Source organism: Geotrypetes seraphini, chromosome 1, assembly GCF_902459505.1.
Source record: "Geotrypetes seraphini chromosome 1, aGeoSer1.1, whole genome shotgun sequence".
NCBI classification, from domain to species: Eukaryota; Metazoa; Chordata; class Amphibia; order Gymnophiona; family Dermophiidae; genus Geotrypetes; species Geotrypetes seraphini.
The window spans coordinates 374,216,385-374,242,370 of NC_047084.1; the positions used below are offsets into that span (position 1 = coordinate 374,216,385).

Consider the following 25,986-nt stretch of genomic DNA (forward strand, 5'->3'; position numbering starts at 1 on the left):
ATGCTAGCCATGAGAGGAGAGAAGCAAAATGGCTACCACACCTGTGTTTTCTGACAGTGAAATTCAGAATGAGACTTCAACATGTTCAAAATGCAGCAGTTTGAAGTTTAAAAAAAGTTATATTTATGCAGAGCTGCCAATTCAGGAGACTGACCTCCGATATATGCAGTATCTCCATGCCTGTTAATTCTCTCAGCTACAGCTCAGAGTAACACTGAAAATTCAATATAACTTGGTACCTATTATAACTATGCCTCAGCTCCTTTTCAGTGAAAAAATTAATAATTAAGCATTTAGCTATCTGAGCTTATCCTCATGGCTCAGTTCCTTTCATAGCAATGTTGCAAATATCTGAGCCGATACTCTTCCATACTTGTACTTCTCAGGTTTTGTGCTGCAAGGCACCTCAACCCCAGGAGAACCCCACAAGGAGAAAGGGGGAAGTTAAAAAGTAAAGGAATTTGAGAGTATTCCCAAAATTCTTCCTTTCTTCTAGTCCTTTTGTACTAAGAGAAAAGCTTAGGCTCCTAAACTAGTTGCACTGGTTAGATCTATCTAGTCTAATGAGCCCAGATAATCACCATCCACTGGAGAAAAAAAATAACTGGCTTCACATTAAAGGGGCAGACCATATTTTTCTGCCTCCATCTGCTAGTTGATGGACACAACCTACAAGTTCTATACTGGTCTGGTCATACATATTACACTGATTTTATTATTTCATGTAACTATAAAAATGATCTAAAGAAGTACAGTAATGGAAAATTAGATTTTCACCTTCCATAACACTGGTGAACAAAAAAACCCCCAAAGTTTCTTTGCTACTGAGAACTTAAGTGTTCTAAGTTAATTTAATGACACTGATTTCAGATCTGTAATTGAAATTCAGCTAGCACGTCGGGTTTCTGAGATACATATTACTGATTTTATTTTTTTTTGAGTTTGTGAGTATGAACTGTGCCCCAAACTTGTGATAAGGAGTTTACTCTGAAAACAAACACAAAGACAATAAGAAGACATGTTACAGCATATATTTAAGCCTCTCAACTCACACAAAAGTGATGTCAGCATGTTCAGAAAAAGCAACACAATCACTTTTTAGTATAAACGTTCAAATTACTGGTATATATGATCGATGAACTGTCCAAAAACACAATATTGTGTTACAGAAACAGTAAAATACTGATACTTCACGGTAGCATTATTGACAACAATGAAATAAACACAAACTGATGCATAACTTAAAAACAGGATGTGATAGACGAAAACTGTTTTCAGATTTAGAGTCAGCATGTAGCCCTTAAGGTGCAGGTGGCAGAACTCCTGTAGCAAAATGTTTGTAATAATCTTTGTTAGCCTCTGGAGGATTCAGTACACTAGGTGTTAAATCCCTTTCCACAATCTAGGAGTTGCAGAAATCTAAACACTTTTCTGAGCACATGCTCCTCCCACCTCAGAATTAAAGCCCCTTGTAGTTCAACTCAAAGCCCAAGTAACATATCTGAACAAATCCATGACAAGGAAGGGGGTACTGGGGAAGCTCACCAATAGCAGAACACCTCACTTCCGAGTGTCCAGTATAGAAAGAGGTCTAAAGCAGTGGTCTCAACTCAAACCCTTTGCAGGATTTGTAGGTACATTTTGGATTTGTAGGTACTTGGAGGGCCTCAGAAAAAAATAGTTAATGTCTTATTAAAGAAATGACAATTTTGTATGAAGTAAAACTCTTTATAGTTTATAAATCTTTCCTTTTGGCTAAATTTTAATAATACTATTGTAATTTATAGCTAAAGAGACATATGATCAAGAAACTGTTTTATTTTACTTTTGTGATTATGATAAACATACCGAGGGCCTCAAAATAGTACCTGGTGGGCCGCATGTGGTCCCCGGGCCACGAGTTTGAGACCACTAGTCTAAAGAGTCTCGAATATCCATTCTTTCACACCGATTGTGTAATTCAAACGTTTAATAGATAATGATATACTTCCTCGACCCTTATTTTCACCTCCTCCTTGATGTCTTAATTAGCACTTACTGTTGTGTCACAGTTCAATGAACCAATTCAAATAAAACATCACAACAGAAAGTATTGCTACTTATCTTTTTAATGTGCAGAATCACTAGTCTGTTGTGATGTTTTATTTGAATTGGTTCATTGAACTGTGACACAACAGTAAGTGCTAATTAAGACATCAAGGAGGAGGTGAAAATAAGGGTCGAGGAAGTATATCATTATCTATTAAATGTTTGAATTACATAATCGGTGTGAAAGAGTGGATATTCGAGACCCTTTAGACCTCTTCCTATACTGGAGACTCAGAAGTAAGGTGTTTTGTTATTGTGGATGTTTCTAGTTTACCTTACTTCATCATCTTCTGTATCTTGGTAGCGGTACTGGGGAAGCTCCCTAGCAACATAAACCAGTCTGCTCTGCAAAACATGAAAAAAAGCAACAGACAGGCATAAAGGCAACACAGAAAAACACTGAAGAACAATGTAGAACTAACCTGTGTGCAACAAGCACCCACATGAGACAGCCTTTAATAATGTATACTCACACAAGTGGAAAACTTCCCACAGGATCTATCAATGGGCTAAAGATCCTGAAGCCTGGAAGGAGAATAACTGAGGCCAAGGAAAGCAGGCGATGCTCCTCCCTCTTTCCAGGCTGGCTTGTTTGCTTCACTTGCCGTTCATGGCTGAGTAAATACTGTCCGTCTAAAGTTACAGGTTCCTGAGGAAGGGACCTAGAGTCCCCGAAACAGGGCTAGTTGAACCTACTCCCGACTTTCATCTGATTCGGCAATTTACAGTGTTTCCGTGCCTTTGTTTTTCATCTGCAGACCATGCCTGCAAGCTAAGTTTTCATTTTTGATTCTGGGAGTCAGCTGGAGGTTCCTTCAAAGCATTTTTCTCTGTTTCAGCATTGTGAATATGTGATTTATTATTATCACTGTTGAATTTCACCTTATTTTTTGATTTGGTTGGTGGGTGCACACAGGAGGGATTCGATGATGGTGTGCAGGTGTAGGTTATTAGACCTTCACCTTAACATGTGAGTGCTGGAGATTTTTTCTCCTTTCGCTGGTCTTTCACACCGAGACTCCCTCCTTTTTTCAGTTATATTATTTATATGGTATATGATTGGTAGTTCAGTGCTTGAGACAGAAGTTAGTTACTTTGAAGGTCCATTAGACCTTTTTTGCTGGTGTTTGTGGTTCCTATTTAGTATCGTGTGCAGCTTTTTGCTTAGTGGAGTTAGTTTTGGTTGAACTGAGAGGGTGGCCTGTACTGAATCCTCCAGGGACTAACAGAAAATTATTGAAGGTGAAAACCTAATCTTCCATTCTGTTACATCCCTTCCAGATTCAATATGTTAAGTGAAGTACCAAACCAACAAGACTTTCCTTTATCCTACTGGCTCTTGTGGCATGCTCATTGCCCGTTCCCACTGTCTTTGCAGCATCTAGGAAGGGACAGAAGAGCCTGCCTGCAACACAGAAATCCGAAAAGCGGCATCAGAGCTGCCAAATCCACCTAGAAAAAAAAAAAAAAATGGGTAAAGGTAGGAAGAGAGGACCAAGGAGCTACCCTGCAAATTTTATCTGGAGAAAATGTGCAAGACTGCTTACAAAGCAGCAACACTTCTAGTGGAGTGGGTCTGAAAGGAACCAGCGGCAGCTTGCTGTTGGTGACAAGCTGCGGAAATAGCCATACGAATCCACTGGGCGATCAAGGTCAGACGCCAGCCGACTACGCCAAGGCATAGCAGTTAGGACAGAGATCAGATATCCAAAAAAAATAAAAATAAACAAAAAAAAAAAATCAGTAGCCCTCTCCAAAAGTAGAGCAAGACTCTTGACGTCCAACTTGTGTATTGACGTCCAAGAAACCCTAACCTATGGCTTCTTTTGTTTCAGCCTGGAAGGCTTCTCAACAGTAGTGTGCTAAGGACTGGGTGGGTGCATGAAAAGGCTCCAATTTCGGTGGCCCTGGTTTTTCTTCAGGCAGGCTTAGATAAGGGTTTAGTGGTGGCCTCCCTTAAAATTCATTAGCAGGCTTTTCATGCTTCTGGGCACGCAGGGGTTCTAGTTCGCTTTTTGCTCATCCAGGTGTGACCAGATTTCTTAGAGGGGTGCTTCGTTTGCAGCCTCCCTTGTGTCATCCTTTCGCTTTGTGGAATCTTACCATCTTTGTACAGGGCCTTGTGGAAGCCCCACTTGAGCCACTGTAGGGTTCTACTCTTTTGGATCTGAAGCTCAGACTGTCTTTCTGGTCGCCATTGCCTTGGCACGGCGTATTTTGGAGCTTAAAGCTCTTTTGTGCTGAGACCCTTTCTTAGTATTAGATGCCGAAGTTGTTCTGCGTATTGTACATTTCTTTCTACAGACCATAGTTTCTGGCTTTCCATGTCACCCAGGTGGTTTGTTTGCCTGCATTTTATTCCACAAGCTCGGAGCACAAGAATCAGATCTTATGCAAATTGGATGTCAAGAGAGACTTGCTCCACTTTTGGAGAGGACTACTGATTTCAGATATCTGATCTCCTCTTTATCCTGAATGCTCCGCCAAGGCCACATTAAGTAGCCTTCCTTTCGAGAGTCAGCTTCTTTTTGGTACAGGTCTGGATGATCTCATGGCTGGTGTTACTGATCGCCGTCCTAAGTCCATCTCTGTGAATAAGACTTGTCGTACTTTGGGAGGCGACGGTAGTAACTTTCGTCCTTCCCACTGTTTTTCAGATATCCTCAGGCTCTTTCTCCCAAAGATATTCCCAGGGATGCAGTCCCTGTGACACTTCCCATTCTAGCCATCCAGATCCCAGGCAGCTACTGCTCCTAAACAGCCCTCCAGAAAGCCGCCTTGCTTAGTTTTACCAAAAGTGGACTCGCATGTCCTTGGATAAATGGATATGGATCCAGTCCAGCTGCCCAGCCCTGGAGGACCTGAAGAAGGTGAAATCTGAAGCTCCCACCTCCAGTGCGCTGCAGCACATGGTATATAGTCGCTGATCTGGCACAATCCGTGCACACATTTAACAGATTAGGGACTGGGGAGTCCATCCCAGATTATTTTTAATCAAATAGAGTGGTTTTGAGGCAGAAATAAAGTTTTGAAAAAAGATTGATTAAAATCCAAGATGGCTGCCGCCAGAGAATTTGCCCAAAAAACAGCAAAAAAGAAAAAATAGCAATCTAGGGTTTGGGTTCTGAGCATGGGGCATTGACGCCATTTGTGAAAGCTTCAGGTTTGAAAATAATTCTACATGAAAAATGACACCAGCGCAAGGTTTTAAAATTATAACCAGGATTTATTGAATTATTGGTTCTATTTTCCCATTATTAGATCAAAAGAATAGCATAATTGCTTACGTTGCGCTCATGGGAGATCATCATCGTGGCCAAAGACTGGCCTTCTCACAATGGTCTCGTTTTTCTATCTCATTACAGTCTATTATATAACTTTTGGTTTAGTGACATCATCAAGTTTGACGACCAATAACATTTCTATGGGTGGTCTTAAAGTTTAGACAAAGAAACATTCCTCCATGTTTAAAAGTTAGTCAAAGTTTCAGATGATTTCTGAATTAACATTAACATTCAAAAGAATTCACAATTATTAACATGGTAAATTCTCAGTCCTTCCATGCTGACAAGTTCTGATTCTTAAAGGAAAAAAAAAACTCCTAAACTGACAGATTCAAATTGCACAGCCTTACACAGAAATCTTACTCAGGAGAAAAAGGGGGGGTTAAATCCCCCTCTCCTCTTCCTGAAGCATGGGCTTCCAAGGCCCCCCTTCTCCCTATTCTTGACTCTAATTACTTCCAGATGTTGTGCTCAAGATTTTTCCTTAATATTTCTTATAAAACCATTTATATAAACCATTTATATTTCCACATATCACATCCATGGGCCCCAAACATTCATAATTTCATTCATATCTTGGCCATTCATACTTCATACATTTTATATCTCAGTTTGGAATATGGAGTTTTCCTAACTGGCCTGAGCACATCTGTTTTCAATTAGAACCACGAGGCTAAAGGCGGGAAGCTGAACAAAGAACAGAAACTATTCACTGGCACAAGATGCTGGCCTAAGACAGGACAGTTATAGTACATACAAAAGAACCTCCATGTAATCATGTAATCATGATTTCCACCATGATTTAGCTTCAACAGCAAAGTACACAAAAAACACCATTCTTTTCCTTATATTAATCTTTAGTGTGTTTTTTCTTCTGGCCTTAGCTACATTATATTAAAATTTTTATTCACCTGTTTTTCCGTACGCTTCTATTTGGGCGTGGTCCTTAACTAACACAGAATTTTTTCTAACTAGAATTACCCAGAATCATATGAAAAACTGGCGCTACAAAAATACTGCACTATCATGCTTCTGACCTCAATATCGTCCCATAACGAGCACGCTAGCCACGCGCCACGACTCAGTTCTCAAGGCACCGAAAGACAAAGTGAAAAAAAAGAAGAAAGATGCAGAGCAAATCCAAAAGACTTGCTTGCAGAAACTGAAAAACTACAGGGGGCTCCAACTCTCTGAGGTAGGAGGAACATGCGCTCAGAAAAGTGTTTGGATTTCTGCAACTCCTGGATTGGGGGAAGGGGATTGAACATCTAGCACCCTGAATCTGAAAGGGACGTAACAGAATGGAGTGTTAGTACTGCTATTCAAACAGGAAATACTTAAGGTATCAATACAAGTGAAAATGCAAAAAAGTAGATGACAAAAAAAAAAAAGGCAATTATCGAAAGGTTATTTAATATTTTATTATAAATTTAATAAAATATGAATGACCATAAGCAAAAAGCAAATACACAAGATTACCAGAAGGTATATGAGTTTAGCAGCCTTAACATTATCTATTTTTTTCACTTCAGCTCAAAAGATGGAAGACTATTCTTGTATCAATGCCTTTTAATGAATTGTGGACAGATTTAACATCTTAAACTTATGCAATTACATCAAGCTACAGTTCAGAGCATTTGCTGATAATCCATTTAATACTTTGCAATACTATCAAATTGCTTGATCCAGAAATTCAATAGTCACTTTGTTTCCTCTAAAACACCACCACACATATATCTTTCCTGTAAATGTTAAGACTTACAAGCAAAAACTGCCCATTAAACGCAATGTAAAAGGTAAATGCAAACCAATTGTTTATATTGAATTTTGCAAACATTTATGTACAATTTGCAACTAGTAAGCTCACCATACATACAAACACTTCATTTGTTACAAACAAGCATGATAACTGATAGGATTTGCTGGTGGCAGAGTAGTGAAAAATAGAATAAATATATATCACCGTAGACAAATTAAACATTGGCAAGATGTTTGTGCTTCTTTGGTACCTTCTAAAACTCTAAAATGTATTAGGGAAATGCACCATTTAAGAGTTTATAAATACTTACAATAGAAATTACAATATGATACATAAAATATGGACAAAAGCTTATAAAAGCAATTATGCACATTTTATTTTTGTTCCAATATTTTAACAGCATAGACAAATTAACAAACAGTTACATTCTATACTTTGCTTATCAGAAAAGAATATTTGCTTTATCCACTTCTTTAAAAAATTGCCACAAATGATACATTATATACATTAGTAGTTATAAAATTCTAGGCAATTAATCCCACCCTCATAGTTCAGGTAGTGTTATACACTATATGCATATCTAATATTTTTTTGCTATTTATGTATCTGCACCACGTTATGTCACCATGTCACAAATTTTACAGTTATTTACAGTAGACAGAATTTAGACAAGCATGGGACTACTTAGTAGTTAAAAAAAATTGTGATGCAAGTAGGCAAGGAGCTTTCCATACACAAGTCAGCTAATCAACACTTATAATGGGTCTCCTTTATCAGATTTAAAAAGAAAGTGTTAAACATATGGAAGAATACCATACTGGAAGAGTGCCATAACTGCAGCACTGAATAAACCAGCTACTGGAACAGTCACAAACCAGGCCAAAAAGATGTTGCGGAACAGGCGCCAGTCAACAGCTTTCCTTGAACGAATCCAGCCGACTGCCACCACTGATCCAACCTTAGAAGTAGAGGATAGGGAGAAGGGTGGATTTAAAAAGTGGAAGAAAAAATAGACAAGATTTCAAGATCTAAAGTTAAAAAAATTGGTTAAAATTAGTTTTTATCTGTCCAATCAACTGAAACTTTGTTTCTGAAAAGGAGTTTCTGATACTTATGGCAAATTTAATTTGAGAAATAGGTAGTTCAGTTTGCAGGGTTGAAGGCGGCACTGAAGTGAATGCTCACATGGCAACAACTTAGGTTCACCAATTACAAAAGTAAGTATTTTAAGACATTTTCTTGCTTTCAGAAGTGTGCCAATATTCCTTTGGTTTAGCAAAGAATTGTCCTTTGTTTCCAAACATGTTACTTCCATGCTATATTGGTCTTGTCAAAAAGCACAGTTACTTACCGCAATAGGTGTTATTTGGAGAGAGCAGGTAGATATTCTCACATGTGGGTGACGTCATCCACGGAGCCCGGTATGGGCAATGTTAAAAGTGAACCGTCACCAAGTTTTAAGAAACTTCACGACTGCTTGCACTGAGCATGCGAGAGTACCTTCCCGCCTGACATAGGCTCACGGTACCTCAGTTCTGTAAGCAAGCTAAGAAGCCAACCAAGGGAGGTGGGAGGGATGTGAGAATATCTGCCTCCTGTCCCCAGACGACACTTGTTACATTAACTGTGATTATCACTCTTTAGCCACTTTGAGTGTGGCTCTGCACGTGCCTAGGGCCCGAAAGCCTTCCGATCCAAACTTTTCAGAGGGACCCCGACATGGCAGCCGTTCTCACAAATTTCCGGCAGCTGCCCCAAAGCTTTCCTGCAGAGGGAAAACTTTGGGGTAGTCACCGGCAGCTTGTGAGAACAGCTGCTGTGTCGGGGCCCTTTTGTAAAGGAAAATTTTGGCTAACGGTGGGGAGAGAGAGAGAGGGGGGGGGGAAGGGGAGGACAGGGAGAGCAATCTCTTGCCTTTCCTACTGCTCCTCCTCCCCCGTACAGTCCAGCTTTCCCTCCCCTGCTGGCCGGAACTCCTCATCTTTCCCCCAAGAAATTCAACAGTTTTCCTTCCTCCCTCTTCGGCTGTACCAGCAGGTCAGTTTGTCTGCACAATACTCGCTGCTGCTGCGCACCAGTGGGTCTGGATCCCAGCGAAAACAAAGAGTTAGGATACAGCAGCAAATACTGAAGATTTTAAAGTATAACCTTCTTTCAGCAGTGTTTCCTATTGAACCCCCCTTTTCTTTTAATGGTTAATTGCCACATGAGTTTTGTCGACAGTATAACGTAGCGCATGTGCTTTGTCTCGCATGCTGTGCTGCGCGGACTTACTGGGATTTTCCTCTGTTAGGCAGATGGAGAGTGGTGGGAAAGAGAAAACCCACTTGAAAAAGACAGTTATTGTTAGCTCCTCTCTGCAGGTACCGGACTGCGTAGGTAGGACTGGGTTGATAACCCCTGCGCATAACTGACATTTCTCCCTTCATTCCCCCACCAAAAAATTCTTTTTATTTAGGAAACAGAATAATCTTCTGTGGATCTAAATATTTTTTCTCATATTTCTCTTATGTCTTTAATTTTCATGTGCTGTCCACTTATTGGCTTTTCTGTTAAAAATAAAAATATCCAACTGATAATGCCTTCTTTGAGCTGTGCTGGATCAGGGACAGAACTACTACTAATCTTCTTTTCTCACAATATGACAGATTCTATGTCAAATTGTGAGACAAAAGAAAGATTAGTAGTTCTGTCCCTGATCCAGCAAAGCTCAAAGAAGGCATCAGTTGGACATTTTTATTTTTAACAGAAAAGCAAACAGCCGCACTGATCCAGGGGGCCCTGCGGTCCGAACTTATGATCCTGGGCAAGTCACTTTATCTAACGTACCTGGGGCTATGGAGGATTGATTGTGAGCCCACTGGGACAGATAGGGAAAATGCTTGAGTACCTGACTGTAAAACAGCTTAGGTAACCTTGATAGGCGGTATATAAAAATCCTAATAAAACTTAAAACTTGGATTAAACACCTTAATTTTCCTTTTCAGGAGGGGCCCCGACATGGCAGCCGTTCTCACAAACTACCGGTGGCTGCCCCGAAGCTTTCCCTCTGCGATGATCTGCCCTGTCGGAAATGGGAAGTTGCGGCAGAGGAAAAACTTTGGGGCAGCCTCTGGTAGCTTGTAAGAACAGCTGCAGTGTTGGGGCCCCTCTGAAAAGAACATTCTGGCTACCGAGATGCCAGGGCATGGAGGAAAGGAGGAAGGTATGCCAGACCAAGGGAAAAGGAAGGAGGTGATGTCAGAGCATGGATGGGGAGGGAGAGATGAAAGGAAAGGAGATAGATGCCAGGGAATCAGGGAAGGGAAGGAGACAGATGCCAGACCTTGGGGTGGGAAGGAAAGAAGGAGAGAGATGCCAGAGCAGAGAGAGAAAAATGGAGAGGTGGCAGAGCTGAAATGAATCATGTGCAAAGGAGAGAAGGGGCACAAGATAAGACAGTTTATGGAAGGAGCCGGTCTGTAGTTTCCCAGATCTCCCCTTGAACCTTTCTTGATGATCGGCGTAACAATCTCCACCTTCCAGTCTTCTGGAATCTTTCCCGATTTGATCAACAGATTGGCTATTAGTTGAAGCAGTTCAGCTAAGGTCCCTTTCAGTTCCTTGATAACCCTCGGATGGATGCCATCCGGTCCCAGGATTTATCGCTCTTAAGCCTATCAATCTGCCTACACCTCCTCTAGACTGACCGTCAATCTGTCAGCTTTCCGTCTTAGTTTCCAGCATATAGCGTGATGGGTTCCGGTATGCTGTGTAGATCTTCTTCGGTAAATACAGATGCAAAAAATGTGTTCAGTTTTTCGGCGATAAATTTTTCCTCCTTTAGCGCTCCCTTTATTCCATGGTCATCCAATGGTCCAACTGCTTCCTTCGCAGGTCGTTTCCCCTTAATATATCGAAAGAACGGCTTGAAGTTCTTCGCCTCTTTGGCTATTTTTTCCTCGCAGTCTCTTTTGGTCCCTTTTACTGCCTTATAGCACTTATGGTTTGTGCTTGTTCCAGCTTTTGTCCGTTTTTGACCTTTTCCATTCCTTAAACAAAGTTTTCTTGTATCTGATGGCTTCTTCACCTTTACAGTGAGCCACGCCGATTCTTTGCTCTCTTTCCTCTTTGATCCTTTGTTGATACGTGGTATATATAGATTTTGTGCCTCGGTGACCGTGTCCTTAAAAAGGGACCAAGTTTTCTCTAGCGTTTTTACAGTGCTTATCCTCTTCTTAATCTTCTTCCCTACCATGAGTCTCATCATCCCTTCGTAATTCCCTTTACGGAAGTTCAGTGCTATGGCTGTCGTGATGTTTCTCCCCTGGGTCCAGATCGAAGTGGAACATATTGTGATCGCTGTTTCCCAGCGTCTCTTCTACTTCCACATCTTGCACCTGTCCTCGCAGGCCATTTACAATAAAGTCCAGAATTGCATTTCCTCTAGTATTTTCCTTGACATACCTTTGCATGCCATTTCCCTCATTTGTATGCATGGATCGGGAGGGGGATCGCGAAACACTTTAGTGAATTGGTTCGGAAGGAAATCGGGTCACAAAGGACAGTTTCCCTAACCTGCAGAAACAGAGGGGGGAGGGGGGAAATTGGCTGGGTCACGGGTACAGGAACAAAGCTTTACATCGCCCTGCAGCGTGGTAAATGGTCTTGTCCCAGCAGTAAAGGTCTGCTGCGAGTCACCTCCCTCCCCACCCCTTGCACATCCAACAGCCCCCCTCCTCCCTCGAACCCTTCCTCCCGATCACAGGTCAAAACTGGCAGAAAAAATAACTCCTGCGACTCCCCTGGTCAGCCCCATTGCGCCTCCCACTGTAGGCCTATCAGCCTCTTAGAAGCTTCATGGACAAAGAGGCAACATCGCAGACTTGCTCCAGAATCTTCTTCCGGCTGAGCCCCTCCTTCCAATGTAACTTCTGGTTCCGCTTTTATGCTATGAATGCTATGAATTTAAACTATTTATCTATTTCGTTTTCTATCCCATCCTCCCCAAAGAGCTCAGAACCGGTTACAAGCTAACATATACTGTAGAATATACAGTTTACAGGTTGCAATTTGCCATAGTTACAGTGCAAGGTTTTTCAATAGAAGTTTTTGTCTAAACTCGACAAACTAGGGATCTAAAACTAATATACAGTTTACAGCAGGGGTGCCTAATACGTCGATCGCTGTCTGGTTGGACCGCAACTTCCTCTCTGAAGGCAGAATTGATGTCTTATAGTGTGCTTTGTGTTTTTAAAAATTTTATTTTTGTTAGATCATTTTGACTTGGTCATTTTAAAAGTAGCTCACAAGCCCAAAAAGTGTGGGCACTCCTGGTTTACAGCTTAAATTTGTCATAGTTACAGTGCAAGATTTTTCAATACAAGTTTTTATCCTAACACAACACATACTGAAGATCTTGTATCAATATACATTTATTTGTAATCTGTCTATCGTGGGTGGAGGAGTTAGGTGAAGAGGCATGTTTTTATTGCTTTCCTAAAGTTGAGGAGTCCTTCAAGGGATCTTATCTGTGGGGGCAGTCGATTCCAGTGGGTTGGTATGAAGCAAGAGTAGGAATATTACAACCTCCACAATACAAAATTCTTTGCATCTCGAGAATTCGCTTGTCTGGACTCCAAAGTACAATCAGCTATTTGGAATGACAAACACACTCCCTCATAGAATCACTAGTCCCTATTCAAAAAAGGATTCATCACTCTTACCCTAAAAAGAAACCATGGTTTACAGAAAACCTGAAACTTCGTCTTCAACTCCGCTCTTCAGAACATACATGGAGGAAATCACATTCTTCATCCTCCCTTTACCAATATAAAGAATTAGCTACCCTTTACAAACAAGCAATACAAAATGCAAAACAAGAGCATTATTCAAACTGTATTACAACAGCTCGTAATACCTCAGAGCTATATGCCATAGATCAATCTCTTTCCCCCTACCGAAATAACAAAAACCCCCAAAAAAACTTCTAACCTCTCCCGACCAACCATCAGCTACTGATCTGGCCACTTCGACACAAAAAAAAAATATATATATATCCGATCAAATTTCAACATCAGTTCCTGCTCTAATCCTGCAGATCCCTTTAACCAGGACCATCATCTCCCTTTTAGCACATTCTCTAAATTCAAACCTCCTTTAGCTGAACTACTGAAAACTATTCAATCTATGAACACCTCTAACAACCTATTGGAGAATATTCCTCCTACAATAAAAAATTATTTTCCTTGTTTGGTCCTTATCTGCAAGAAATGATTACTCAAAGTCTCTCAAGCAATGTTTTTCCAAAATTCTGGAAATCAGCCCTAGTCTTCTCTAAGCTCAAAAATCAAACCCTGGATCAAAGTGTCAACTACCGACCTATTGCTAACAACTTTTATTGCAAAACTAACTGAAAAAATTATCTTCCGCCAGATATCAGATGTCTATGAACAAACACTCCTCACCCGAACCAAACTGGATTTCATTCAAACTATTCAATAAAACTGTCTCTGCTCGGCCTTACTACTTCTATCTACTATTTCCAAGACCATAGAAAATCTGTTCTCCTGATTTCCCTCGATCTATCGGCCGCTTTTGACACGACAGACCACGATCTACTTTTAAATCGTCTTGAAAAACAGCAAAATAACCGATTCAGCTCTTCTCTGGTTTTCTTCTTATTTCACTGACCGGAATTTCCAAGTCCACTCCTTCCAAGCTGCCAAGCTAAACCCATGGCTAACCCAAATGGTCCTCAAGGCCCCCAACTACCTCGGCTTTAGAAAAATGCTCAAAACCCACCTCTTCCAAGACCAGGATCCTTAATGCCCCTTCCTAACTAAATAAATCTCCCCCTCTCACTACTTCTCCCCCCTTCCCCCCTGGCAACTCTGATCAATTTGGACTTGAACCTCTTGTTACTCTGTTTTAATTGATGTGAACCACTTGTAACTCTGTTTAATTGATGTGAACCGCCTAGAACTCTTCTGGGTAAGGCGGTATACAAGAATAAAGTTATTATTAAAGGAACTACTTCCTCCCTTACTTCCCAAACCTATAGTGTTCTACAAGGCTCAATCCTCTCTCCCACTATTTAATGTCTTCTTAGCCCCTCTTGACTCCTGCTCAATCCATTGGATTCATTCCCTTCACCTATGCTGATGATATTCAGCTTCTTCATCCTATCAATCCTTCAGATCCCAAAGACATTCTAGAAATTAATCTCAAATTGGATAAAATAAGCATATTGCTCAGAAGTAAGAGACTCATTAAACGTCGCAAAATCGAGGGATTCTATTCCCAATCAAAAACAATGATTCCCTAGTTGGACAAATCTCTTTCCATTCTGTCCCTTTACAAATCGAGTCCAAACTCAAACTCCTAGGAATCACCTTTGATAAATCTCACTTATGATCAAATTAGCTCCATGAACAAAAAGGAAAAATTACATTCTTACCTGTTAATTTTCTTTCCTTTAGACGCAGCAGATGAATCCAGAGACCAATGGGATAGCACACATCTACCAGCAGGTGGAGATAGAGAAACTGATTAACAGGTGGTCTTATTGGCTGGCATGCCTCCTGCATCTTCAGTATTGCTCCTTGCCCAAGCATCCGTAATCATCAATATGCTTAGTCTCAAAAGATAAGGTTGAAATGAAGCCTTCTGCAAACTGCGAAGAAGTACCTTAAGACTGTACTCTGGACAGGGCTTCTTAAGACGTGTACAAATATACTGTACTCCTTTTAAGAACTGAACTACATGAAGCTGAAAAGTAAGCAAAGAGCGAGATACCTAGCTCTTGTAACAAGCTAAGATTGCCACTTGAAGCTGAAGGGAATTGAATGCTAAGCCCTTGGCAATACGCTTGCGCCAAAAAAGAAATAATATAAAACATAGAACTCTGGAAGGGTGATAATGTTGAGAAGTACCCAAGAAAGGAAAAGCCTCCAAAAGGAAGCAAAAGCCACAGGTGAAGATGTCTATCGCCTGGAGAAGAAATAACCTGCTTCGCATAACTCTTACACGTCAGCCATGACTTTTCAAAAGCTAGGTTGTAATAGCAAAGTAGGATGAATATCCATGTTGATTGGACCCTAGGTGAGTAAATCCGGAGATACCAGGAATCTCAACAGTTTGGCCATTGAAAAACTCATCAGATCCGCATAACAAGGATGACGCAGTCAATCCGGAGATTCTCTAATTACTGTGCCTGAAAGCGAGCTTGAGATGGCAAATCCATCCAATCATCAGCCAGGGGAAAACACTTAAAAAGAGAAACCAAAGGCAAGAAAGAAGCATCGCTGCTACCCCCTCTGACTGCCACTCCCTGCATCTGCTGAAGAAGCTAAGAAGCTTTGAATTTCGAGACGAGGCCATGAGGTCTAGTTTTAGGAGATCTCACCTTTATACAAAGAGCTGGAATGCCTGAGCAAATAGTTCCCAATTTCCAGGATGTAGAAGATTTTACTACTACTACTACTTATTATTCCTAAAGCGCTGAAAGGCGTACACAGCTCTGTACATTTTAACATACAATAGATGGTCCATGCTCAGATTTTGTGGTGAGAAAGTCTATCTAAACCTTTTCCTGTCCTGTAAAATGATGCGCTGACAGAAGAGGAAGATGAGATTCCATCCATTGAAGTAGAACCATTACTTTACTCGCCAACTGAGTACATCACGTACTTTCCTGGCTGTAGAGAAATACCACCGTCATAACACTGTCCTAAAAGACCTTTATCATCATTCCGGAAGAATGGTCTGAAACTCCTGAAACAGTAGCCTGACTGTGCTTCAGTCCAGAAGAATGAACGAGTACCGACTCCTTGCACTGAGGATTGAAGGCAGAACCCCCCAACCCGACAGCCCGGGATGTTTGGCGACTTTGAGCCAGTCCAGCAAAGACCGAGGCATGCCTTTGAAAAGATTAATCTCGCTGAGCCACCAAATTATACTGAGTGATGCTTGAGGAGCCTACCGGATACTACAATTGGAGCCTTGAGACACCAGGAACCACTGGAACCAAAGTGACTGCTGTAGCGTTCTCATGTGAAAGCGAGCCGAAGTTCCCAGTGGAGTCACCACGGCCCTTGCCGTTCCTCTCAAGGCCCTTCTGCCGCCGCACAGCAGCGGCCCGCTGTGGACTCCGCCCCCCTTGCCGGTACATGCACTATAAAAATATCCACTCTGCGGCGCCAAAGGAGCGCGCTTAAGGAGCATTTAATGCTCCTTAATGCGCTCCTTTGTGCGCTGCTACAGTGCGCTTTTATTAACCCTAACACCTCACCACTTTGGTCTACTGATTCCTTTTATTTTCCTAATTCACTTCCCCAATCTCTTAGACCAAATTCTAACTTTACATCTGCTATTAATCATCTGGTTCCTGATTTATTTCTAATAAAAATGGACAAACTTATCTCTCCAATACCTGTTTTATGGGGTCATAGACCCTATAATACAGCCAAGCTTTCAGCTTATCCCCACCATTCTGAACTTATCACAATTCCTTTAACTTTATCCAAAAACACTGTCATTGATCATATTTCTCCGTTAACAGCCTCTAATAGTTTGTCACTCAGTATAGGATTAATTAATGTCCGATCAGTTAAAACCAAACATCATTTAATTAAAGATATAATCTCTCAAAATTCTTTTGACGTACTATGCCTAACAGAAACTTGGCTAAAGGAAGGTGAGGAAGCTTATCTCTCTTACAGCTGCCCCTCCGGATTCTCCTATTTATTCAACCACCGTTATTACAAACGCGGTGGAGGACTAGCCATTATTTTCCGTTCATCTTTACTAATAGGTATTGATTATTCCTCTCCTAGCTCTCCCATCGAATTCTTGCAATTTTCTTTTCAAACCAAGCCTAAGCTTGATGCTTTACTTCTATATTTGCCCCCCCCAATCAATAGTGAAAATTTAACCCAATTACAATCTCTTCTCTTTGATTTCGGTTCTTCCACTTTGAACCCTTTAATTTTAGGTGACTTCAATATACACTTTGACGATCCCAATAACACTCAAACTAAAAATATTCTATCGCATATTGATCTTTTAGATATGGTCCCTCTAATATTAGACCCAACACACTATTTAGGACATTCCATCGACATGGTACTCATTCCAACCTACCAAACAGACAACTACTCTTTTAATTTCAGTCAACCAGTTACTTGGTCGGATCATTATTTGATATCAATATCTTATTTTCTTACATCTATAAAATCTCAAACTTCTAAGAAAAAAATTAAATTTAGAGATCTCAATAACCTCTCGTTTGAGACTATTTCCACTGCATATTCTTCATATTTTTTTGACTTTATCTCCACTTCATTGGATGACTCTCTCCACCTTTGGACTGTAAACATTTGTCGTTTTTTAGATACAGTTGCACCTTTTCAAATTAAGACTATTCCTGAAAGGAAATCTACCAACCCTTGGTACACAGCAGAACTTAAACTCATTAAACAACAATTAAGATCTCTAGAACGAAAATGGAGAAAAGATAAATCATTATGTAATTTAGAATTATTCAAAGAACATTCTAAATTTTATAAAACAAAAATAAATCATGCAAAAACAAAATATTATTCTGGTTTGATTCAAAAAGCTTCTAATTCTTCTACTCTCTATCGTATATTAAATTCTATTACATACTCAAATAAACGGAAAAACCAAGAAGGTGAACTTAACCTCTCCGCCCAGGAACTAGCTATTTACTTCACCGAGAAAATTGATAAGATCAGATCTACTTTTACTTCAAATTCTCCTGGTCAAGTGCCAATTGAGTCTAGTTTACTATCTTCAAAATGCTCCACCTTTAATATTCCTAATCTAACAGAGATAGAATCCACTATTAAATCTATCAATATAAAAGGTTCCCAAAACGACTCAGTTCCTCCTTTTTTTCTTAAGCGCTTCTTTAGGATCTTCGGCCCTGCTATTCTTACTTTGGTAAGTGAAAGTTTAAAACAAGGCATCGTCCCCAAAACTTGGAAACGTTCTATCATTTATCCTATTATCAAAAACCACAAAACTAGTGCTGAAGACATGTCAAATTACAGACCTATTGCCAACTTACCATTTTTGTCGAAATTAACTGAGAAGATTGTATTCAATCAGATTTCAGACTTCATTGAAAAAACAAATATTCTCCACCCCAATCAAACTGGTTTCAGGCAACATCACTCTACCGAACACTCACTAATCGGCATGTCTACTATAATTCATTACTTCTTAGACCATCATCAATCTGTTCTGTTAATCTCATTAGATCTTTCATCCGCCTTCGACACAATTGATCACGAATTACTACTACATAGACTTCAATCAATAGGAATCACAGACCAAGTACTCGCTTGGTTTCAATCATACTTTTCAGATCGTTCCTCATCAGTTTCTTTTAATAACACTACTTCTAATACTTTTACTTCAGTTAATGGCGTCCCCCAAGGCTCCATACTGTCTCCACTCCTATTTAATATATTTCTTGCTCCACTATTAACTCTATGCCAATCAATTGGCTTTAATGTCTTCGCTTACGCTGACGACATACAACTTTTACATCCCATTGATATTGATAACCCTTCAGATACTTCTGAGATTAATGCAAAATTAGAAAAAATACATCTTTGGTTAAACAACAACAGACTCGCATTAAACATTAATAAATCTAATGTATTATTGTTTCCTTGGAAAGATAACCCAAAGCTTAAATTTCCGATTTCTATTAAGGATCATCCCATACAAGAGGTAGACAATATTAAAATATTAGGCGTCATCTTTGACCATAAACTTTCCTTTCATAACCATATCAGCAATGTCATTAAGTCATCTTTCTTTAGGCTTTGACAAATCCGTTCTGTTTCACAATTCCTTAACAATAATTCACTTAATATTCTCATCCACTCTCTCGTTATCTCAAAGATAGATTACTGTAATGCACTTTTTAAAGGCATAGCTCAAAAAGAAATCAAACGTTTACAGATCATACAAAATACTTCGGTCAAGCTCATTTTTAAAGCCAAAAAATTCGATCATGTTACTCCACTCCTTAAGGAAGCCCATTGGCTTCCTGTTGCTCACAGAATCATATATAAACTTAGCTTGCTTACTTTCAAATCTCTTTCTTTTAAAACTCCGGCTTTTATTTATAAATCATTAATCCCTTACACAACGAACAGAACACTAAGATCTACCGAACAACATTTACTAACAATCCCATCCCTTAAAATCATAAACACAAGACGCCAATATATTTTTTCTGTTACTGCACCCCAAACCTGGAATTCTTTACCCTACCACTTGAGACAAGAAATCAATTTAGAGAAATTCAAAAGTAACCTGAAAACCTTTCTATTTAATGATGCCTTCATAAATCAACAATAATTTCGTTATAAAATAATTTCAAGACTCTGCTTCACCCCCTCCTCATGTACATTCCCTAAATGTAATCCCCATCTTTATTTTTATATTGTAACTTCTTGCCCATCTCTTTCCTATATGTTTCTAGTATTGTCAAATTTGTCATAAGTTCAGTCAACAATCTTCAATGTATTGCTTTTTAAATTGTAATTTTTATTATGTACATCGCTTTGAATTAAGATAAAGCGATTAATCAAAACTGAATAAACTTGAAACTTGAACTTGTAGAGAATCCCATACTCTTGTTCTTGGTGACTGAAGAAGGCAAACCTGAGACTGTAACCTGTCGCCCCAGTCTCTGGGAAGAAACACATTCCTCTCCTATGTGAACAACATCCCCTGATATTCCAATAATTAGTATAGGAGAAAAGAGCTCTTTGGAAATTTGAAGATTCACATCCAAAGAATTGAAGAAAAGAAGTTCAAATAAAAGAAATCACCCGTTTGTGTCTGACAAATTGACCTGGCTGGAAGACATCCGAATCCAGCAGTCATTTAAGAAAGTACCTGAATCTCCTGTTTGTGCCAAAATGCCACTACTACCCTCATTTTCTAAAATGTTCATGGAGCCGTGGCTAGGCCAAAATGGCATCTGACAAAACTGATAGCGCTGCTCGATGAGCCAAGCGAAGATAGTGCAAATTCGGTGTCCATAGGGAAATTGTAAATATTCTCACAGTTTTTCTCTGGAAATGTCTAACTCTGAGAAACTAATTTACCCGAATGAGATCCAGCTCCCGTCTGACCAATTCCCACATCTTAGGCACTATGAAGTAAATGGAATAACTTCCCTTAGTTCCAGAAGAACTAAAACTACTGCCCCGAGTACCAGTAACACTTAAAAGGGGTCTCACACGAACATGGTGACTCCAAGAAAGAATCTGAAATGGGAGGAGGATTCAAAGTTGCAAGCATCCTGAAAAATGCCCAAAGCCCCTTGACCTGACAACATAGTGTCTCCCCCCTCACGAGAAAGCATAAAGAGTTACCAGAGGAAGTGAAGACTACTTCAGAATGAAGAGCAGACAGTTGGGGAATGGCTGGACTAGAGCTGTAAATTCTGGAAGAAGAAAGGAACTTTCCCACAAAAAAAATCTAACTTTGCAATGTAAGATGGAATATGTCAGAATTGTGAAAACAGTACTAACTCCATGCAATGTTAGCCAAAAACTTACTGCCTTTTTTTTTTTTATTTATACAGACTTAATTATTTTAATATCAGATGATACCAAGAAAAAAAGGATTCTTACACAAAATTTTACAATGATTATTCATATAAAACAAAATTCCTTTTCAAGTCCACAAATCTGGGGAGACATGCTACATATCAACTAACAAAAGTACAAAGAAAATTAAGAATTGGTTCTTGATTCAAAAGAATCTAGACCATTCACTATTATTGGAACTCATACATCCTTCAACGTTCTCAGTAGTGAAACTTTTAGACAACAAACCTCATTTCTGTTCGAGCTATTAAAAATTGTTGTAATTGAATAGGATCCCAAAATACATATTCAATGTCCTGTAATTTAACAAGACATTTACATGGAAATTTTAGATAAAATGATGCCTCAAGAGCTAAAACTCTTGTTCTTAACTTCAAAAATTCTTTCCTTCTTAGTTGTGTGGCTCTTGAAACATTAGGAAAAATTCTAACCAAATCTCCACAGAATTTTGTCAACCTATTTTTAAAGTAAAGTTTCATTATAAGCATTTCATCTATCTCACTCATGCATGTTATTACCAGAGTGGACCTACTCTGGATCACATCTTGACTATCTTCCAAAAACTGTCAAATTTATTTCATTTCTGGCCAGATGGTCCACCTCCTGATCGGATTGTAATTTCTTTTGTGGAATATAAAGCACAGTTACTTACCGTAACAGGTGTTATCCAGGGACAGCAGGCATATATTCTCACATGTGGGCGACGTCATCTACGGAGCCCCGATGCGGAAGCATTTTCAAGCAAACTTGATTGAAGATTTAAGTTTGCTCTGCTGCTCCATGCATGCGTGCCTTCCTGCTCCACTAGGGGGCGCATCCCCTCGTGGTCTCCAGTTCACTTAACTAGCAAAGAAGCCAACCTCGGGGAGGTGGGCGGGTTGTGAGAATATATGCCTGCTGTCCCTGGATAACACCTGTTACGGTAAGTAACTGTGCTTTATCCCAGGACAAGCAGGCATGATATTCTCACATGTGGGTAACCTCCAAGCTAACTGAAAAGGGATGGAGGGAAGTTGGCAATTTAAGCAAATAGATTTCGCAATACCGATTGGCCGAACTGGCCATCGCTTCTGGACAGTGAGTCCAGACAGTAGTGGGAGGTGAAAGACCACGTGGCAGCCTTGCAGATTTCCTCAATAGGTGTGGACCTGAGGAACGCTACGGAGGCTGCCATCGCTCGGACCTTGTGTCCCGTTACTCGACCATGCAGCGCGAGACCAGCCTGAGCGTAGCAAAAGGTGATGCAATCGGCCAACCAGTTGGACAAGGTGCGCTTGGAAACTGGGTGGCCTAACCGGTTTGGGTCGAAGGACAAAAATAGTTGTGGGACTTTCCGGTGTGGTTGAGTGCGTTGGAGGTAAAAGGCCAACGCTCTCTTACAGTCAAGAGTGTGAAGTGCCACCTCTCTGGGGTGAGAGTGGGGCTTGGGAAAAAACACGTGCAAGACGATGGACTGATTGAGGTGAAAATCAGACACTACTTTAGGCAGGAACTTTGGATGTGTGCGGAGTACTACCTTGTCATGGTGGAAAACAGTGAAGGGTGGGTCCGCTACCAGAGCCTGTAGCTCACTGACTCGCCGGGCGGAAGTGAGAGCAAGCAGGAAAATCACCTTCCACGTGAGGAATTTAGGATGGTGGACATTCAGAAGACCCTTCGTGAAGCGAGAGACTAAGGGGTGGAGCGAGAGGGCTTTTCCTTCCAGGGGCTGATGAAAGGCCGCAATCGCACTGAGATGTACTCGAATGGAGTTGGTCTTTAGGCCGGAGTGAGATAATTGAAGTAAATAGTCAAGGACCAGAGGGACGGGGACCGACACCGGGTCCTGGCTATGAGAGGATCACCAGGCTGAGAATCTGGTCCACTTTTGAGAATAGCAGGTTCTCGTCGAGGTCTTTCTAGAGGCCTCCAATATCTCCTTGACGGATTGAGACACGGGGAGAGAAGTCAGGGGGAAAGAAACCAAGCATTCAGATGAAGAGATTGAAGATTGGGATGTAACAGTGAACCCTGACTCTGTGATAGTAGAGAGGGAAACCGAGGCAGAGGCAGTGGATCTCTGACACTGAGTTGAAGTAGAAGGGAAAACCAAGGCTGGCGTGGCCAGCGAGGAGCAATCAGGATCAAGGTGGCTTTCACCGTTTTCAGGTGGACCAGCGTCCGCAGGATCAGAGGAAATGGCGGAAACGCGTACAGAAACCTTCCCTCCCAGTCGAGGAGGAAGGCGTCGGCCTCGAGTCGGTCCGGGGAGTGTATCCGGGAGCAGAAGAGGGGCAGTTTGTGGTTGTGGGGGGATGCAAACAGATCTACTTGAGGCGTCCCCCACTTTTCAAACACCTGTCGTAGGGTGAGAGAGTGCAGTGACCACTCGTGTGGCTGGAGGAGGCGGCTGAGTCTGTCCGCCAGACGGTTTTGTTCTCCTTGTATGTACACCGCTCGAAGGAAGGTGTTGTTGGAGATTGCCCATTTCCAGAGGCGCATGGCTTCTCGACAGAGGGACCAAGACCCTGTCCCCCCTTGTTTGTTTACGTAGTACATTGCTACCTGGTTGTCGGCTCGGATGAGGACCACCCGGTCGTGAAGCAGATGTTGGAAAGCTACAGCTGCGAGATAGATGGCCTCCGCTCTAGCACATTGATGTGACAGCGGCGGTCTTCTGCTGACCACATCCCCTGAGTGCGGAGGCCATCCAGGTGGGCTCCCCAAGCGTACTCCGACGAGTCTGTGGCGAGTACCTTGCTGTGAGGAGGGGCGAGGAAGAGCAAACCTTTGGAAAGATTTGAAGAGTCGGCCCACCAGCGGAGCGATCGTTGCAAAGAAGGAGTCACTGTCACGGGACGATCGATCGGGTCCCGGTTCTTGACGCCATTGAGAGGCCAGGGTCCATTGAGGGATTCTCAGATGGAGACGGGCGAAGGGTGTGACATGGACGGTGGAGGCCATGTGGCCCAGGAGAGTCATCATCTGTCGAGCTGATACCGAGGTCATCAGTGAGATCCTTCGGCTCAGATTTACTAACGCCTCTAGACGCGGAGGGGGGAGGAAGGAATGGAGGCGAACCGTGTCCAGCGTGGCCCCGATGAATTGCAGGGACTGCGAGGGGCGTAGTTGGGATTTTGGGAAGTTTATCTCGAACCCCAGACTCTGTAGGTAGATAATAGTCTGTTGGGTCGCTGAGATAACCCCTTCCCTGGACGGGGCTTTGATCAGCCAGTCGTCCAGGTAGGGGAAAACCTGAAGACCTTGGGAGCGTAAGGTAGCTGCGACCACCACGAGGCACTTGGTGACGACCCGAGGTGACGATGCTAGGCCGAAGGGTAGGACTCGGTATTGCAGGTGCAGGTCTCCCACCTGAAAACGCAAGAACTTGCGGTGAGCGGGGTGCACTGGAACATGTGTGTACGCCTCTTTCAGATCGAGGGAGCAGAGCCAGTCGCCTTCGTCGATCAGGGGGTAGAGGGTTGGCAGGGAAAGCATCCAAAATTTTTCCCGTACCAGAAATTTGTTGAGGCGTCTCAAGTCTAGTATTGGGTGAAGGTCTCCCGTTTTTTTCGGTACCAGGAAGTAACGGGAGTAGAAGCCCTTCCCCCGTTGGCCGGGGGGAACCTCCTCCACTGCTCTCAGGTGAAGCAGATCTCGAGCTTCGGAGAGGAGTAGGGGTAGCTGTGTCCGGTTGGGAGGGCACTTCCTTGGGGGGTTGTCCGGAGGAATGGCCCGAAAGTTGAGAGAGTATCCTGATGAGATCACGCCAAGGACCCATGCGTCCGACGTGACTTGTTCCCAGCGAGGGTAAAAGGCTTTGAGGCGACCCCCGATGGGAAGGGGGCCTGGGACTACGGCGAAGGGGGCCCGCCCCCTTCCGCGTATCCCGTCAAAAGGACGGGGATGGTTTGGTAGTCGCAGGTGGTTGGGACTTGGGCAGGGCCCGATGGTGGGCTTGCGGGCGCCTGGGTGGGGGCCGCGAGAAGGCAAGAGTGGATTTTTGTGGGTAGCGGCGTGGAGGGGCCCTGAACGGCCTGGACGTGGGCGGTTTAGGCTTTTGCCGCACGAGGGAGGCAAACGAGCGTTCGTGTTCAGAGAGGCGTTTTGTAGCCGCCTCGATAGTGTCATCGAACAGTTCTTTACCCACGCAGGGGAGGTTAGCCAACCGGTCCTGTAAGTTGGGGTCCATGTCGACTAGGCGCAACCAAGCTAGTCGGCGCATGGCGATAGCGAAGGCTGCCTCTCTGGAGGAGAGTTTGAAGCCATCGTAGGCTGCGTGGAATAGATGGAGGCGTAGGTTGGAGAGGGACTCTGCAAGCAGGCTAAACGCTCCTTGGCGGGAGGCTGGTAAGTCAGTCTCAAAGGCTCTCAGTAGTCCAATGAGGTATTTGAGATAGGATGTGAAAGTGAAAGTGTAGCTTTGCACCCTAGAGGCCATCATCGCATTCTGATATAGTCTCCTGCCGAACTTGTCTAGGGTTCGGCCCTCTCGGCCTGGGGGGACCGCTGCCGAGACCCTGGAGGGGTGAGCCTTCTTCAAGGAGGATTCTACTAACAGTGACTGGTGGGAGAGCTGCGGTTGTTCAAATCCCGGGAAGGGTATTGTACGGTACTTAACCTCCATTTTGGAGGGTACTGCTGTGACCATATAAGGTGTCTCGAGGTTCCTGAAGAAAGCCTGTTGGAGTACCGGGTTAGGCGGTAAGCGAAGGGACTCTCTGGGCAGTGATGGCATATCCAGCTCCGCTAGGTACTCTTTAGAGTATCTGGAGTCGGACTGGAGGTCTAAGTCCAAGGCGTGGCCCATGTCCTGGACAAAGCGAGAGAAGGATGGGCGGGATGTTCCAGAGGCTCCTTGCGGGGTCAGTGAACGAGACTTCCGTCGGGTGGAGAAGGATGGGGAGGCTTCCCTCGAGTATCGAGGCTCCTGTTCCAATCCACGCTCCGAGGCCGGGGAAGCACTGTGAAAGCGTTCCTGGGTCGTGGATCTCTGACGTCTCGAGGAGCCCCTCGGAGACGATGCCGGGGTTCGGGGTACCGATCGGTGTCGAATCGGTGACCTCGACCCGGACTCCCTCGGTGAAAGTCTGAAACCTCGGATCGAAGCCCCGGTCCGAGGGGGAGTTCGGAGGATGCGCGGGTTGGAGAGTGATAGTTCTGTCACCCTCAGCGGTCCCATACGAGGTGTAGGTGAACGGCCTCGTGGACTGGGGGAACCTCGGGCCTTCTTGGA

The 25,986-nt window shown here is 42.5% G+C and overlaps 1 protein-coding gene across 3 annotated transcripts in view; it reads right to left on the minus strand.

The window, feature by feature from the left end:
* Window positions 1-6,774: 6,774 nt before the first annotated feature.
* Window positions 6,775-25,986, minus strand: part of SLC20A2 (solute carrier family 20 member 2) — a 229,955-nt gene continuing 210,743 nt past the window's right edge. For all 3 annotated transcript variants that reach the window (XM_033915532.1, XM_033915517.1, XM_033915526.1), the window contains one exon: window positions 6,775-8,089. In XM_033915532.1, the coding sequence (XP_033771423.1) occupies window positions 7,999-8,089 (91 nt within the window). In that variant the 3' untranslated portion in view covers window positions 6,775-7,998. The remainder of the gene's footprint in view (window positions 8,090-25,986) is intronic.